Source organism: Lactuca serriola, chromosome 3 (assembly GCF_051521515.1).
Source record: "Lactuca serriola cultivar US96UC23 chromosome 3, Lser_US96UC23_V15, whole genome shotgun sequence".
Taxonomy (NCBI): domain Eukaryota; kingdom Viridiplantae; phylum Streptophyta; class Magnoliopsida; order Asterales; family Asteraceae; genus Lactuca; species Lactuca serriola.
The window spans coordinates 243,838,234-243,856,153 of record NC_136410.1 but is presented as its reverse complement, the minus strand read 5'-3'; the positions used below and the strand labels follow the sequence as shown (position 1 = coordinate 243,856,153).

At 36.8% G+C, this 17,920-nt stretch overlaps 1 protein-coding gene across 2 annotated transcripts; it reads right to left on the bottom strand.

Annotated features, from left to right (window-relative positions):
- Positions 1-5,732: 5,732 nt before the first annotated feature.
- On the bottom strand, positions 5,733-9,473 carry LOC145093805 (uncharacterized). 2 transcript variants are annotated; one of them, XM_079032058.1, is made up of 2 exons: positions 9,252-9,473; positions 5,733-7,604 (listed from the first exon to the last, which is right to left on the bottom strand). In XM_079032058.1, exon 2 carries the CDS (start codon positions 7,586-7,588, stop codon positions 5,867-5,869), a length of 1,722 nt encoding a protein of 573 aa, XP_078888184.1. In that variant the 5' UTR covers positions 7,589-7,604; positions 9,252-9,473; the 3' UTR covers positions 5,733-5,866. The 2 variants fall into 2 exon arrangements, with proteins under 2 accessions (XP_078888184.1, XP_078888185.1); XM_079032059.1 differs by lacking the exon at positions 9,252-9,473 and adding an exon at positions 8,643-9,144.
- Positions 9,474-17,920: the final 8,447 nt, after the last annotated feature.

Below are 17,920 nucleotides of genomic sequence, written 5' to 3'. Positions count from 1 at the left end.
CGGACAGTATTAACGCCAGAGTTGGCATCAATCTCCAAGACTCAATTGATAGTTGATTGACCCAATATCGTGTTCCGAGAAATCCTACGAACCATGATGGGTAGGACCCTGTCAACAGAACCTCCCTCAGTGAGGTTGTAGAAGCTTCTGTCTCCATTGTAGGGGATAGGTTGACTCTGTTCCTAACTCCATGTATTCAAGTTTGTGGCCCACAGGGGCGTGGGTCCTTGAAATGCAGGACGGGGGTTCAGGTTTGGGTTTTGAGCAGCTGGAGGTAGGTTGTTGACTTCAGGCTCCGAGTCAGAACTATCAGAAAAACCCTCAGCATGGTGATCATCCAAAGGGAATTGATGATCATCTTCTGGTTCTTCTTCTAGCCATCCAGCGTTGCCTTGGTTTGGGAAGTACGGGTCGCTGTGGTGAAATCCCGCCATGATATCTACGTGAGAAAAGGGATATAAGAAATAACTAACTAGACGAACTAACTAAGATAATTACAGTAAGACCAAATACCCCTATGGTATTTCTTTGTGGTTGTGTTGGTAAGTTTTTAGACTTGTTGCCACATCACAACCATTCTTGGGCATATGATAATCACTCCTTGGACCAGCATAGTTGATCAGGCTATGACACTCCCAAGACTGACCATATATCCCCACGCTCACTTGTGATATTCAACAATCGTAATACTTTTGTTCTTGTCGTTGTGACACTGATTTTTAGTATGAATGCAGGCACGTATACTTACTTAAATATTTTATTATTTAAAAGTATAAACTCTTAGTCAGAGTGTTTTAATCCCAATGTATTTATAGTTAGTATATCTTTTATGGGTTGATATACTATATTCACTATAAACAATGCTCTGATACCAATCTGTCACACCCCCAAAACCAACAACGGCGGAAACGTTCAGGGGTGGAGGACGTCATGTACAGTATCACAACAATGCAAAGTAGTAAACAAGCAACAACATCATCCATTGCATTAAAAGTAAATATTTAATACATGTGTGTTCTTTGAAAGTAATAAGACACCAAAATATGAAATCAAAATAAAATACGAGTCTTGTCTGTGCTCTGTCTTCTCAAAACCTGGCCATCATACCTGTCTATTGGTGACCTGAGAATACAAGTTATTTAGAAAGCGAGTATCAGCATAAAGCTGGTGAATTCATAAGTATTTAAGTGTCATTGTCTTGTTTTGGAAAGTTGTTATGAATGCCATGTAAATCTTTGAATGAAACAATTGATATAAGTATGAAAACCCTAGAAAATCCCATATTTCCTATCAGTATAAGAGTAGTCTTCTACCAAGACACGAATGTTTTGAAAGTAGTCTTCTACCAACACCTGTATGTTAGAAAGTAGTCTTCTATCAAGACCTGTATGTTTTAAAGTAGTCTTCTACCAAGACCTGTATGTTTTGCTATAACAATGATAGTCTTCCCTCTTTTTGACTATTACTAACAGTACCTAGTCTACCTCATCGTTTATGTGAATGTATCACAAAATAAAGTAATAGGAAAAATATAGCCATGTAAGTGTTATCCTTTTGTATTAGGATCAACTCGACATCACGACTGCCGAAATGTATAACCTTGAACATCCGTAGATTGTTCATTTTCCTCTGTAGCTGGCAGCAGGTTTAAGGAATGGTTAGTCCCATAAAGGTACCCCTAATATAAGTATCAACGTAGGCATCGGTAGATGTTCATTACCTCTGTTGCTAACAGGTGGGTTCCGAAATGGTTAGTCCCGTCAAGTTATCCTTTTGAACTAGGATAGGCAGAACAATTTACACATAATGTACTAGTAACTCATCATAGTAAATCTAGGTACAAGTATCCATGTAAGTGTATACAAATAAATGTATATATGTAAATGTATTCATGTAAGCGTATCGATGTAGACGTATTCATGTAACATGTAATGTATAGTATAGACTCATGAATGAACTGACTCTGGTGTAATTCCTTGTAATAGGAATAATGTTTTGCATCACCTAACTATCCCTATAATAGTTAACTGGAAGGTAATTGATTGTCCAAGCAGTTTTATTCACACTTGCTACACAAGAGTGTGGGAAACTGAATGAAGGATGAAAGCTATCATATCAATACATATATAAGAACATAAGTGTATATATATAGTTTTGTTCAAGAAGAATAAAATGGTTTTGTAAGACATTTAAGAGTTTTGAACAATAATTAACAATGACTTGATGTCATTTTAATAAACATTTCAAAAGTAATACATTTGATAACAAAGTATTTTTAAGATAGAAAACCATTTCTTACATCACATTTTGAAGCATGTGAATCAGTTGGACGAAAACACAGTTATAAATCACATGTGATTGATTCTATAGCATGATGTTTTCTACTTGTATTCCCCCCCCCCCATTAAATCATTTAAAATCATTTAAAACATTGATTAATGGGTATGAACTCACCTATAGATGGTGGTTTGGATGAGCTGAATGATGTAGGATTGCTAGGTGTCAAGTGAAGACTTGTACACACACTATGATCCTAGTGAACATATAATCACACATATATGTATCCAATTAGACTTTAAACCACTAATTGTCAAAGTTAAGACATCCTAAGGCATGTAAAACACCTTATATAAGTGCTACATGTCATAAGGATTGCACCTAAGTGCTAAAGGACCTTGCTATTGTGTTTGGGGTTCAAGGGTAAACTCCTTTGGAGTTTACGGTTTTCATGACCTTGACCTAATGATTTTACAGTCAGAAACTCAAGAGTTTATGGTTGTAAACTCCTCACTTTTTGACCATAAGTTGTTTTGAGGTTTTACAAGTCCTTTGAAGCATTTCTACTTGATGGTTAGGCCTTTGGAAGAGATTAGGGCATCATTACACTCCTTTGAGGAGTTTACGTCCCCAAGGCCATTTCCTTTTGGGTTTACTACCTTAAACCCATATGGAAAGTGGTATTTTCATGTTTTCAAGTCCTTAGCTCAACAAGGAATGGAACTATGTTAGTTACTAAGGCATAGGAATGAAATAAGGGCCACTTTTTCTCACTATTTACGGTTTTGGGAGCTTCCCAAACCGTAAACACATATAAATGAGGGATTCATGTGCTTTTCGTATGCTAAAAACCTCAAGGAAGGATCTAGACAAGTCCCTAAGGCATTGTGAAGGATTAAGTCACCTTAAGGCACCTTACTTGGTGTTTACGGTTTTGGGAGCCTCCCAAAACCGTGAACACCTTGTTCTTGGTGTTCTTGGGTCATTTCCTTGATGTAAAGATGTATAACAAGCTTATTAAGACTCTAGGATAGAGGTACTTACTATATAGAAGCTTGAAATGAGCTAAAAGTCCAAGAAATGAAGTACTTACGTTTTCGGGAAATCGGGCGAAAACCGGGATGATACTTGAGAGTGTTTGGAGTTTACTCTTTAGGTTGAAAGTTAGAAATGAAGTATTTTGGGGAGTAAACTCATTCTTAAGCATGATTTTACGGTTTTTGGATTAATTTGAGGCCCAAACATAAAAGGTTGGCCGTGAACTTCTAAGCCACGTGGTATTCGCGGTTTTGAAATTTCAAGACTCGAGACGGCACATCCTTTCACCCGTTTGTTTAAAGAATAATTATTATAATAGTCAAACGAACTTTAAATTTGTTAAAAACAAATAGAAATGAAATTGACTTATAATATGAAGTGATTGACTTTTAGGGTTTGACCGAATGAAAATTTCGGGTTGTCACATCATCCCCCCATTAAAGGGAATTTCGTCCCAAAATTAACGTCTAAGCGAATAAAGTATTTACAAATAACTAAGTAAAAAGATGAGGATATTTCAGTTTCATCTGATTCTCTCGCTCCCAAGTGAATTCAGGTCCCCGCTTGGCGTTCCAGCGAACCTTCACTATTGGGATACGGTTTTGTTTCGTTTGCTTGACCTCTCGGTCCATGATCTCTACTGGTTCCTCCACGAAGTTGAGGCTCTCGTTGATCTCGATCTCGTCGAGTGGGATTACAAGAGTCTCGTCGGGCAGACACTTTTTCAAGTTCGATACGTGGAAGGTAGAATGTACGTTATTGAGTTCGCGCGGTAAGTTAAGTTTGTAAGCTACAGGGCCGATTCTTGCGAGAATCTCGAAAGGCCCAATGTACCTTGGATTTAGCTTTCCACGCTTTCCGAAGCGTATCAAGCCCTTCCATGGTGAGACCTTCAGTAGAACATGGTCGCCCACATGGAATTCCAATGGTTTCCTTCGCTTGTCAGCGTAGCTTTTCTGTCGGTCTCTAGAGGCTTCCAATCGTTCACGAATTTGAACAATCTTCTCTGTCGTTTCCCGAATGATCTCCGGACCCGTGAGAGTGCTTTCGGGAACTCATCCCTTAGCTAACTGGGTATCACCCACCTCAGCCCAGCACAGAGGGGATCTGCACTTTCGGCCATAGAGGGCTTCGAAAGGAGTTGCCTTTATGCTCGTGTGATAACTGTTGTTGTAGGAAAATTCGACAAGGGGTAAATGAGTATCCCAAGCTTTCCCAAAGTCAATCACACAGGCTCGCAACATATCTTCTAAGGTTTGGATAGTTCTCTCACTTTGTCCGTCGGTTTATGGATGGTAGGTTGTACTCATGTCCAGCCTAGTTCCTAGGGAACTTTGTAACGACTGTCAGAACCTAGAAGTGAATCTACTATCTCTGTCTGAGATAATGGATATGGGAACACCGTGCAGTCGTACAATCTCCCTAATGTAGGTTCTCGTAAGTTTCTCCATTTTGTCGGTTTCTTTGATGGGTAGGAAGTGTGCAAACTTGGTCAATCTGTCGACAATGACCCATATGGTATCAAGTCCACCCGTTGTCTTGGGAAACTTGGTTATGAAGTCCATAGTGATCCACTCCCACTTCCATTTTGGTATCGAACCCAAAATATATGTTTAGACCGACTCCGACTAAGAGGGTGTTTGACAAAACTTATTTAAAGAGACTTATAACTTATTTGGTGAAATAGGTAGTTTTTAATAAGTAAGAAGTATGTTACTTATCACTTTTTGACTTATTAGATTACCAACAACTATAAGTTGTTTTTTATACAAACATTTTTTTGGCTTATATCGGTATCAAACCGGTAATAAGTCAAAAAGTTCATTTTTTAAACTTTGTCAAACATCCCCTAAATATGCACAAAAGTGATCGTGCATTATTCATTATTGTTCTTGACGTCGACTTTTGTTCATTATTCATTATTGTTCGACTTTTGTTCATTATTCATTATTGTTCTTCTTGACGTCGGCTTCCGAAAAACACCAACTTGACACACACTCGTTATAATACAAGGCTTGAGACACAATGTTTGGCTCATGTCTTGCCCATATAATAATAATAATGTATTAATACTTTTTTATATTAATAATAATCATGTATAACAAAAATTTACAAGCATCAAAATTTTACAAGTTTCACTTTATACTCGTAATAATATTTGACGAAACACTTTGGAAAAAGCAACTACAAGAGCCCAATTGCATCTCTTTGTAGCAATCACCTTTTTCGCTATTAACAGTTTCACTTTCATGAGACTTATAAACAAAAACAACCAATAAGCTTGCCAAAATTTGCAAATCACGAGCAATGTACAGCTCATAATGCACAATGTACAAGTCATTATAGCATCAATTGCTCTCGATTTGTTAATTTCAACTTCAAGTACACCCCAAAACACACACACAAACAAGAAGCAGTTAATGAAAAAACCAATAGAAACATTTAAATCCCAACACATGTTTTTCAAGTTTCTGTTTTCTTATTGTTTTTTCATCATCCCATTCCTCCTATCACATCTTATTATTTGTTTACCCTTTTTTTTCCACTCTCATTACAGCGAGGGTGAAGACACAAACTGTCTCGGGAAACTGAACAACTCTTTCTCTTCAAACGGAGAGCTCCATTCACGACCACCACCGCCGCCACCAGCCGCCGCTTCAGAACCCACCGCCACCGCCACCTCCGGATGCAACCCCGGCGGTCTCGTGGCGGCCTTCCCGGACGAATAAAACTCACCACCGTTCCCCACCGTCCCCAAATTCATCCACATCCCGTTCGGCCTTGCCGGAATCCGGTCCAAACTCCAGTCGATGTTTGTATAATCAAATTGCACCGAGTCGCCGGCGTTCCAGTCCACCGGAGACGACGGCCCGGAAGACCCGTTTGATCCGGTGAAAAGCCCGAGAGACGAGGCGGCAGCTAGCGGCGGAGTGGTGGTGCCGCCACTTACACCGCCCATTCTGTTCCAGATACCACCGTTGTTGAAATGGTTATGGCTATGGCTATGGCTAATCCCGTTTTGTTGACTAAAATGATGATTATCCACCGCGTGCTGGTGCGGGTAGTGAAACTGATCGTACAATTGTGTGTTGACACTTGTCCCATAGCTTGGCATGCTATGTGAGAATCCGTTAGGGTTCATGTTAGTTACTGTAGGGTGCCACTCGGAGGATGACGAGCTTACTGTAGGTATAGGCTTTGATTTAGGCCTCTGCATTACAATAACCGGTTCCCTCACCGACCCGAGCTGGAGGCTTTTCAGTTCGGCTTTCGGTGGCGGCGGAGGGTTTGCTCCGGAAACCGCCACCGGCCACCGCTTCTCGGAGCTCGCCGGAATTTTTTTCAACAACTGCAAGCTTTTCACTCCGGGGTCGCCAGCTGGCGGCCCGATATTCACCGTTTTTGTATAATTAAAATCTTTATCTTCACTTTTCTGCGGTTTTAACAACGTTCTTGAAGTTGTTGGGGCGGCCTTCGGCGGCCCGGCAGGTGGTTCGCCGGATTCTTCAACTTTAAGGGCGGCAGGTGGTTCGTGTTTTTGAGATTTTAAGGTTTCTGCCGCCTGGTCGAGGTCGCCTTCACAGGTGACAACCGCCCGTTCGACTTCCTGTTTTGAGCATTTAAATTTTGTTTCCATTTCGGTGATCCTGGCGAGCTCCTCGGAGATGTCGATTTTGAGGTGGCCGCCGCCGCCTCCGGAGGCGGCGGCGCGGTGGTCGGAGTCTTCACCGCCGTCGAACAGCCATGCGACGGATTGTTCGACTCGGCCTTCGTTTAAAATAAGAGCCATGGTTGCACGTTCTGAAGAAAACCCCATTGAAACTAACTGTTGAGCTAATGCTTCGAGCTTTCTTGACATTAGATAACCGCTGCATCTTTCATGGAGTTCTTGAGCACGTCTTTCTTTTTGTCGTTGATGTTTTTTTTCGTTTTTTTGGCGGATTTTTTCGCGTTTATCGTTGTCGACACCTGGCGGTGGTGGTGGTTCGTGGCGGGAGGGGGTGCCGGAGGTTTTGTCTTTGTGGTCTTCGGATTCGCCGGACCAGCTTCCGTTGTTGGATAAGGAGTCGTATTCGACTCCAAGGGCATTTTGGGTATGATCGTCTGTGTTGTTTATTTCGAGTGCATGGAAGGTTCCGAGAAGGGGGTTGTAGCCGTTGGCGGCGATGCCGCCACTGGAAGTTGGAGTTGAGGTGGTTTTATTGGATGATTTTGGTGGGTCCTTGGCGGCTGCCCTTTTGTCCTTTGACTTTGACTTTGATGCTGGAGACATTGTGTGTTTCGGATTCCTACATAATCAATGAATTAACTCGGTCAAAAAAACTTAAAAACATTTAAGATCAAAAAGATATTATAAACCAATAAGACTCATTCAAAAAGGAAAAAAATTGTAATGAAACTACAAAGTAAGTATTAAATGATTAACTTGCTTAAATTAGTATATGGAAAGACATAAACCAACCAGATTTGATAAGAGAAGACATAATATGCAAAACATCATATAAGTATGAGTTATGGAAAACAGTTAACAATTTCCAAAAGAGACATGGTTTATTTCAATATACATAATTGAGGTTCTATTTAAAGTTGAAATTAACAAAACACCTGATCTTGAGGATTTTGATTTCAAGAACAGAAACAAATGTTATGTTAACATTTAAAATCGTGTTAAATAGTGCAAGAGATGTTAAATTAGTTATGACAAGGTTGTTAAAACGACAAGAAAAATGCTTTTCAAACATCAAATATCTTAACCCAGATAAGATGCCCCTAAACCCTTGTTACAATGTTATTGCAGCTAAAACAAAAAGAACAAAAACACATGTAATCATATTGAGATATATGTGGATTGTGGAGTTCTTGAATTTCTATACAAAAGATCTCTTAGGAAGAGAGGCGAGACTCCAATATCTCAACACACTTCTAGTCTAATCTTATCATTCATCAAGCCTCATTGAAGTCCCACATCGGTTAAACATAGTCTTATCTACCTCTATATAAGTTGGAATCTCGCATCTCTCCTTAAGGGCTCTTTCGGAAAGAAAATCTATTGATTCCACATAAATTAACAATATTAAAAGTCGTAGAGTCGAGATGTAAAAACGGCAAACTATTAAATGTAATAGACATAACATTCCAAAATCCAAGAAAGAACAATAACTATACTATTAAATCAAAAAATAACAAACCGCATAAAGCGCAAAAATAACGCGCAAGTGACAGAATTTTTCTCAACAAATGATAGGCATAACGGTCACATAAAAGAAACAAGCCAACAACAATAATTATCATCATACAGAGACATTTATAATGTTACCACCACTTACTCAAAATGGAGGTAACCAATGAGCAGTTGAAGAACTAGAAGTCATTACTCAAAAAGATCCCATTAGCAACTACCCTGATTTCATAAACCCAGTCCAATGCAATGGAAGAACCACAATCTATTGCTTTGTCAATTACAAGAGCAACAAAAACATTATTGAAAGCTAGCAACAAGACTTAAACATGTCAAAGGGGGAAATGATATGTATTGTGAGATTTGCAACTGCTTAAGCTCCTCAGAAGAAAGAATTAACCTAAAGGCAAACCTAATTTAACTTTGTAGCTGTTAAAAGATGTATCTTTGTCCTCTAATTTTTCAACGTTTTACAAAGACATAGGTTAGATAGAAATTTCAATCCACTAGCGTTGATAACACCACAAAATTCATAATTCATTTAACAATCCTCGCTTCCGGATTCCTCAAACCAGTTTATTATACCCGCATCTAAGATGAATTCAAATTTCGATACTTTACAACATTTCAATACAAAATTGCACAATTAACCGATAAAACACATATATATCTTCGAATTGTTGACAATTTCATATTGGAACACGTTAAAGCACCATTGATAGACAAAAAAATTGATGAAATGAATCAATTGACTTACCACCGTTAGGGTTCAATCGAAATGGGGGAAGTGAGGGGCGAAAACAGGATTGATGATTTGTTAGGGTTTTGTGATTCGATCTTTTGGTATCCTTTTTGGATCGATTAGGTTTTGCAACTTTGAATTGTCGAACGTAGTTTTCCGTCTCTGCCTTGTTCTCTCTTTCTCTTCCTTTTCTCTCTCTTCTCTCTTCTCTCTCCTCTGTCTTAAACCGAACCAGGAACCACAATTTTTTACTTTTTCCGTAATTTGTTTTGTCCGAATTCAGATTTCAGAATCCAAACCACTGACCAAGCCCAGACACAGGCCCAATTAGTTGAGTTGGAATTTCTCTTAAACGAATTTATATATATATTCCGCATGAAATACAATAGTTAAGTTTTGTTTTGGTCTGATACTATCGTTTTTTGGGACACCAAATCTGCCAAATATAATAAGTTTAGGACGAAGATATCAATATATAATAATGTTGTGGGCAAAGTCTGAAACTTAAAAAGTTTAGGGACCAAACCTGACAATATAGGAAAGTGCACTTACCAAACCTGAAAACACGAAAAACTTTTGGCCAAAGTCTGAAATCCAAAAATTTAGGGTGGAAAGTGTCATTCTACAAAGTAGATGGTGGAAAGTGCCAACATGCGAGATTTAGGGATCAAATCTGTCAACATAATGAAGTTATGTTGCCAAAGTATAAAATATGAAACTAAAAAGTTGTACTATTAGGGATTAAATCTGCCAATATAAGAAAGTTTGGTTGCCAAAGTATGAAATACGAAACATTTATGGTCAAAATATGAAACCATAAAACTATTTTATTCATTTCTCTATTGAACTTGATATATATAATAAGTTATTAATTTGCATTATATAACATACTAAATATGGTCGCAACATGAACAGTATGTAGTTTGGAGCCGGCTTCAATATCACCCTATTTAAGCTGAGTTTGCATGGCATCACCCCATCATCCTACGATCAGTGATTCCTTATTCAATCGCCACATGTTTCCCCTCTTAATACCTTTACTTCATTTTGACCCAAGAGGGCAATTTCATTTAATTTTTTACTAGGTTTGCTGTAACAACCCGTTATTTCGAATTAATAAAAATCAATGAAATTCACGATAACTCATTTAAAGTTTACACCAATATGAATAAGAGTTTGAAATCCTTCACACTAAGACCTAACACTTGGAGTAAATTATGGTGAAGTAAGATACTAAAATCTTAACACTTAATATGGAATCACATATGTTTAAATCAAAGCTTACACTAGATCAAACAAGGGTTAAACCCATTCATACCTAAGCCTGATATTTAGTATAAATTATGGAAAAAAAAACCATGTCATTGGAAGTATATATGTGTGCCTAGCACCTAAAAGAGATAAATATATATATATATATATATATATATATATATATATATATATATATATATTCAAATGTTTCCAATAAATATTATATACACGTAAGAACCAATCAGATTTTAGAAATAATTAAACAATTAATAAATTATGTAGGGGGCATAATAATAATCTTAACTATATTTAATGATGGTAAATAGTTAAAACATTTAATATCATTTACATGGGAGAAATTAGTTTATAAACCCTAAAAAACCATTGTCGTCGTCATCGTCCTTGGAACATATTTCATTCGTTCTTTTTTTTTTTTTTTTTTTTTTTTTGCATCTGTATCTACTCATTCATCTTCTCCGTCCAATGCCATAACCAAAAAGCTCAATTTCAATAGAAGATAGCTCTACCAAATCATTCTTTATCAATAAATATTGCATATATTTTTTGTCGGCAGGAGATAAGCTCTTCACATAGTTCTATGACTTTTGGATTACAGTCATGTAACTTTACTCTACATTTGATCTTAAAGACTTCATATTGTATGGCATAAATTCTTCACGTCAACATAATCATAAAACAATTTCTTTAATTTTTTTGGGCTTTTACTTTTGTTCTTGATACACAAAAAAAAGTGTATTTTTTGTTGTTCTTGATACAAAAGAAAAAAAAATTGTATTTTTTGTTTTACTATTGTTCGACAGCAACAAACAAGAAAAGGAAAAGAAAATATTTTTTTTCGCTCTTGTTTTTCATGTCAAGAACTATAAAGAAATTTTCTTTAATTTTTTTTAGCCTTGTGTTTTGGGTGGTTTCACCAAAAAAATAATTGTGGTTCCTTTCACTTTGGTTCGGCAGGTATAAATAAGAAAAGAAAAGAGAAATATTCTGATTTGGTTCCACTATTTAGTTAGAGATTATATATTTTTCATTTTCGTGTGTGTATTTTTTCAGAAATCAAAGGTAATCTCTACCGTTATAAATACAAATCTAATTATCATATCTCATGTTAATGCCTAACAAGTGTTTGTTGAAATGCCTGAAAAAAAATCTAAAGAATTTAACCTTGTGGTATGCATTCTGTCAGAATTACTAGCAACACGTGTTTTATGTAATTGTTTAAAGAGGTAATTAATTTGTCAGTGTATTACTTTGGTTAAATTTATGATTTTGAATTCCAATTTCTATTGTGTCTCGTTATTGTATATTTGAAATCTAAAATTATATTAGCAGTAATAAGATATTTTTGAATGTATTCTATGTATTCTGTCAGAATGTATTCTGGCAGAATAAATTATATGTATTCTGCCAGAATGTATTCTATGTATTCTGTCATATTCTATGTATTCCACCAGAATATATAAAATGATAGTTAATTGCAATTAACATGTTTTTAACTATTATTATTTTTTGTTGTATTTGTGATAAGAATGGCTAGAAGAATGTGTTGAAGACCTATGGGAATAACTTAAAGAATGAATAAAGTTTGATCATGTAACATCCCAAAATACGGCCCAAAAATTTTTGTTTAATAATACTAAAACCATAACATCGAATGACATAAAATAAAATCCATATGTCAATATCTCAAAACATAATAAAGTATCGTGATAAAAACTGTATCCAAAACTGTATCAAATCATATCTAGGAAAACTGAACAAACTCCTAGGACCAAAAATGTATGGGGGCTGACGCCTGCCCAATGCCGGAAGGTCAAGGAAGTTGGTGACCTGATGACAGGGGAGCCGGTGACCGAAGCCCCGGTGAACGGCGGCCGTAACTATAACGGTCCTAAGGTAGCGAAATTCCTTGTTGGGTAAGTTCCAACCCGCACGAAAGGCGTAACGATCTGGGCACTGTCTCGGAGAGAGACTCGGTGAAATAGACATGTCTGTGAAGATGCGGACTACCTGCACCTAGACAAAAAGACCCTATGAAGCTTCACTGTTCCCTGGGATTGGCTTTGGGCTTTTCCTGCGCAGCTTAGGTGGAAGGCGAAGAAGGCCTCCTTCCGGGGGTCCGAGCCATCAGTGAGATACCACTCTGGAATAGCTAGAATTCTAACCTTGTGTCAGGACGTACGGGCCAAGGGACAGTCTCAGGTAGACAGTTTCTATGGGGTGTAGGCCTCCCAAAAGGTAACGGAGGCGTGCAAAGGTTTCCTCGGGCTGGACGGAGATTGGCCCTCGAGTGCAAAGGCAGAAGGGAGCTTGACTGCAAGACCCACCCGTCGAGCAGGGACGAAAGTCGGCCTTAGTGATTCGACGGTGCCGAGTGGAAGGGCCGTCGCTCAACGGATAAAAGTTACTCTAGGGATAACAGGCTGATCTTCCCCAAGAGCTCACATCGACGGGAAGGTTTGGCACCTCAATGTTGGCTCTTCGCCACCTAGGGCTGTAGTATGTTCCAAGGGTTCGGCTGTTCGCCCATTAAAGCGTGATAATATCAACCACTTGACGTCCATCCGATGCATCCGCTATGGTTATTTCGTATCCCCCTTTTCTTTTCGTAGGATTTTGCTTACTATACCGGATGTTGTAGCATTATAAACTGTATTGTTACTCTTGCTCCCGTCAGGATAAATCTGGCCCCTTCCCCTGTTTCCGCCTACGTATATAGGATATTTTAAGAAGTGAATGTCTTTCTTAGTAGCGGGGTCCGGGGAAAGAATAGGAAACGTGATTTCACTATATTTCTGACCAGGAACAGGGCCTATGACAAGAATATTTTTTTGATTTGGGCGATAGCTCTGAAAAGACAGATTGCCCATCTTTTCTTTTATCTCGGGGGAAATACGATCGGGAGGGGCTAATTCAAAACCCTCTGGTAAAATAAGAACAGCCCCCACATTTAAAGTTTGCGGAACCTCAATATCCACTGGTTTATTAGCTAAATGGCAATTGGCGCATACAATACGTCCAGTCGCTTCTCGTGGATTTTCATAGCCCTTCTGCGCAAAAATGGGATATGCATTTGAAATGGATGCACGAGTTATGATATATATCATGAGCGATACGGAAATAGATCGAGTAATCTGTTCCTTTATCCAAGAAAAAATATTTCTAGTTTGCATGGTCCAACCATTGATCCCGAAAATTTATACAATAAATTGGGGTAGGTCACTAATGGAGTTTCCTATCCACGATTCTGTTATTTACGTTGCATGGTCCAACCATTGATCCCGAAAATTTATACAATAAATTGGGGTAGGTCACTAATGGAGTTTCCTATCCACGATTATGTTATTTACTGGAATAATTTGACTGGATTAATATATAGGATGAATCTCCGGGATGGGTAGAAAGATAAAGAGTGAGTACGATTTTCAATGCTTTGCTTATGTATAACTGCAAAGTAAGAAACATTCTAATTGGATTAGGTAGATAATTTTTCAGTCATTCATTGAATGATAAATCACTACAAGTGACGGAGATACGCGATTTAAATAACGGAAAATCCAATATTTGAAAATTGTATCTAGAATGACTGGAAAAGTGGAAACAAGGCCAGATATAATTTGCTCATTATGAACAAATCCAAAATCCTTGTAGACAAAGCCAATCATCAGTTCCCAACCATGGGGCGAATGAAATCCGATACATAAATCAGTTAATAAAAGAAGAGAAAAAGCTTTTATTGTGTCACTTAAGTTATATAGGAATTCCTGAACCCAAGAGTTAAGAATAACAAGTTCTTTATTACCCAAAAGAGAATAACCACTTAGAATAATGAAACAGATTATATTTGTCGAGAAGTGCAAAATCGTATGAATACGACCCTCGTTGTGTATCTTGATTAATTGGATTGTTTCTTTGTGAATTCCTATATGAAGGTTTTGTAGATGTGTCTCCGAGTATTCCTTAATCATTTCCTCTAAGAAGAGGAGTTCCTCTAATTCTATGAATTTTTCTAGAATACTCTTTTCTTCAATATCATTCAAAAAAGGTTCGGATTGCCTAGTATTCCACCAATTAGTAACCCAGGATTCCATACTTTTTTGAAATGAGAGAGAAATCCACCAGGGCAAAAATACTATAGATGCAAGATATAAAAGAGGAGTGAATGCTTTCTTTTTTTCCATTTTTTCATCTCTGAATTGTTAATGAACCTATCTCATTCGTCGACTCTATGTAATCTAATATTTCTCTCCCGCATCAGTTTTATTACAAGTTATCGAACCTATGAATTTAGAAAAAAATACAGAAATAGACGAAAAATTGGAATGGATAAATAATCAAAAAATAATGTTTACCTATATCTCAATTGGTCAAATTCGAAGCACATGTCTCCTTTCGATGAATGCCCAGAAAAATTGAAATAATGAATAATATTATTCAGATTTTGAGACGAAAGAACTCCTTTTCTATCATTATATAAAAATCTCTAATATTTCGAAAAAAATTGAACTTACTATGAGTAGTCAGGGATAGAATAATTGAGGGAAATTTCTGAAGAATATTGTGAAAAATGAGTGGCAAAAAACGACATAAATTTGCTAATTATCATTATAAGAGATTCAATTTTTTGGTCATTAAGGAGCACAAAAAGTATAAAAATAAGCTTCGAAAAAATTACAAGATATGATCTCTAAAGTCTCAATTCCAACAAGTTAAAAAGGGTGGAATTTCCTTATTTCTAAATGGTTGATTATGAGATATTTCGATTTGTTTCTTATTTTTTTATTGAATTGAGTTATGTATATTTCGATACATCTAAAAGATCCCCAAAATAGTTTTTTTTATACTTGTTCCATATATGTCTGCTTTGACTCGAATGAATGTTCTGAAGAAACCTCAATTAAGTTATGTTATGGAAAAAGAGCATTCTTGCGTTTTTGCCCTCCTGCTGAGAAAGCATTCCGGCTCATTTCTTAAAATACTTCAATTGGTACACGCAAGAAATAGGCCAATTCAGCAGCTTTTTGTTCCATTTCCCGTGGAGTAAAATTCTCATCAGTACGAGTCAATGGAATGACTCCCTGGCCTTTGATATCCATATAAAGGACACGACGAGCATAAATACCTTCTTTCACTTCTATTCTGATAGACTGAATATCTTTTATAAGAAATTGGAGGAAGACCCGACGATTTTTTCCAGGAAATCCCCAACGAAAGATACACACTATTCCGTCTTTTCTATCAAATCGATCATAACCACTACCTACATTCCACGAAATTGTGCACCATAAATAGGAGCTAATAAAAAGACCCGCGATTCCATAGAAAGACATCACAATTCCTTGTGGAAAAAAACTATTTCCTGAGACGGAAATAAAGATATCAAATTTCTACCAAGATAACTCGAGGTTCCAACCAACAAGAATCCTAATGAACCTAAAAAAAAGGATAACAGCCCAGCAGAAATTACTTGTTTTTCGAGCCCCCGTTATAGGTTCTATCCATATATGTTCTGATCGACAACTCATACTTGATCCAGTTGATTTTTTTGGAATTGAGAGAATACCCCAAATGAATTTGACTTTAGTCCTTTTTTTTCCGAAGTAACTCGCATCAACTAGCACTAGTTTGATGTGATCCTTTAGGAGTAATTCATTAAATTCGTTAGATCTAAACTAATAACATACCCTTCATACGATCTCACTAAAGATAGCCAAATAGATAGACCAACTTTACAGTTCAACTATCTGTCAATTCGGGTCTATTTGAAAATAGCTAGAATCCATTGATCCCTATAGCATTTTCTGGAGACATAAGAGTTTTTCGGCGGAAGCCGCTTATACCATATTTTGCTAAATAGATATCTGTGTTATGATACAAACGTCAGTTTTGAAAAAAAAATAGATGAGATTTTGTGTCATCGGCTTTAAACAATCTTGTTTTTTTGAACATGAAGAAATAAAGAAACCATTGCGATTGCCGGAAATACTAGGCCTACTAAAGGCACCAAAACAGAGGGAAAGTTAAGAGTTGTCATAGAATGGCTACCTCGATTTACTATTTGTACCTGTTATTATTATTTATATTTTATATTTATAATATAAAGATATCTTATTATAATTTGATAATTCTAAATTGGAATTATTATTATTACTTAATAGCTATTAAGTATAAATATAAGTATCTATCTAAGTGAGTATATAATGTAGTTTTTGATCTTTCTACATGAAAGATTTGAAAGGATATGGATGAGATATTATTTTCTTCATTTTTTGCTCTTGTCTTCGAATTTCATTTACTAAGCAAAAAGTTTTTTAAAAATTAATTAGATTCTATTTATATTGAATATATTGAAGGGTTTGTTAGAATCCCATCCATCAGGGATTCTTAGTCAAAATAGGATTATCGTAAGATATAAAAAAAAAAGAAAAAATTCTATATTTTATAGATTTTCATTATATATGACGAGAAGAGTATATTTTTTTGATTTGCCTAATTTCACGAAAATAAGAATTTCATCTTTTATCTTGTTAATAGAGGCTTCTTGATCAATAATCAGGAATATAGAAAAAGGGGCGGATTTTCTGTGACTTTTTATTCTTTATATAATTAGATCTTATGCCAACAAAGAAAACCCCATTCGTCTAATTTTAACTTGGATTCCGATAAACTAATTACTTGTTTGCTCAAAATAATTGAACTTAATGTTCTAATTTTGATTCAAAGGAAAGAAAGTGTGTAGTTGAAATAACTCACTCAGAACGCTTTTTAAAGGATTACGTGGTACGATTAGATCGACTAAGCCTTCCTGGAATAAATACTCGGCCGCTTGTGAACCCTCGGGTACTGTTTTATTCAATGTTTGTTCAATTACTCTTTTACCCGCAAAGGCAATGTAGGCATTGGGTTCGACAATAATGATATCCCCCAACATACCAAAACTAGCTGTCACCCCACCGGTAGTAGGAGATGTAAGAATTGGTACATAGAATAACTTTTTATTTGATTGATAATCATATAAAGCAGAAGATATTTTAGCCATTTGCATCAAGCTCAAACTTCCTTCTTGCATGCGTGCCCCTCCGGAAGCACACACTATAATAAGAGGTAGAAATTTTTTAGTAGCGTATTCAATCAAACGGGTAATTTTCTCCCTGACTATGGATCCCATACTAACTCCCATAAACTGAAAATCCATAACCCCGATTGCTACGGTAATACCGTTTAGTTGCCCTCTGCCTGTTTGAACAGCCTCGGTTAATCCTGTATTTCTTTGATAAGAATCGATACGATTTTTATAAGGCTCCTCCTCCGAATGAAATTCAATGGGATCCAGAGAGACCATGTCTTCATCCATAGGCTCCCAAGTGCCCGGATCGATCAAAAGTTCGATTCTATCTGAACTACTCATTTTC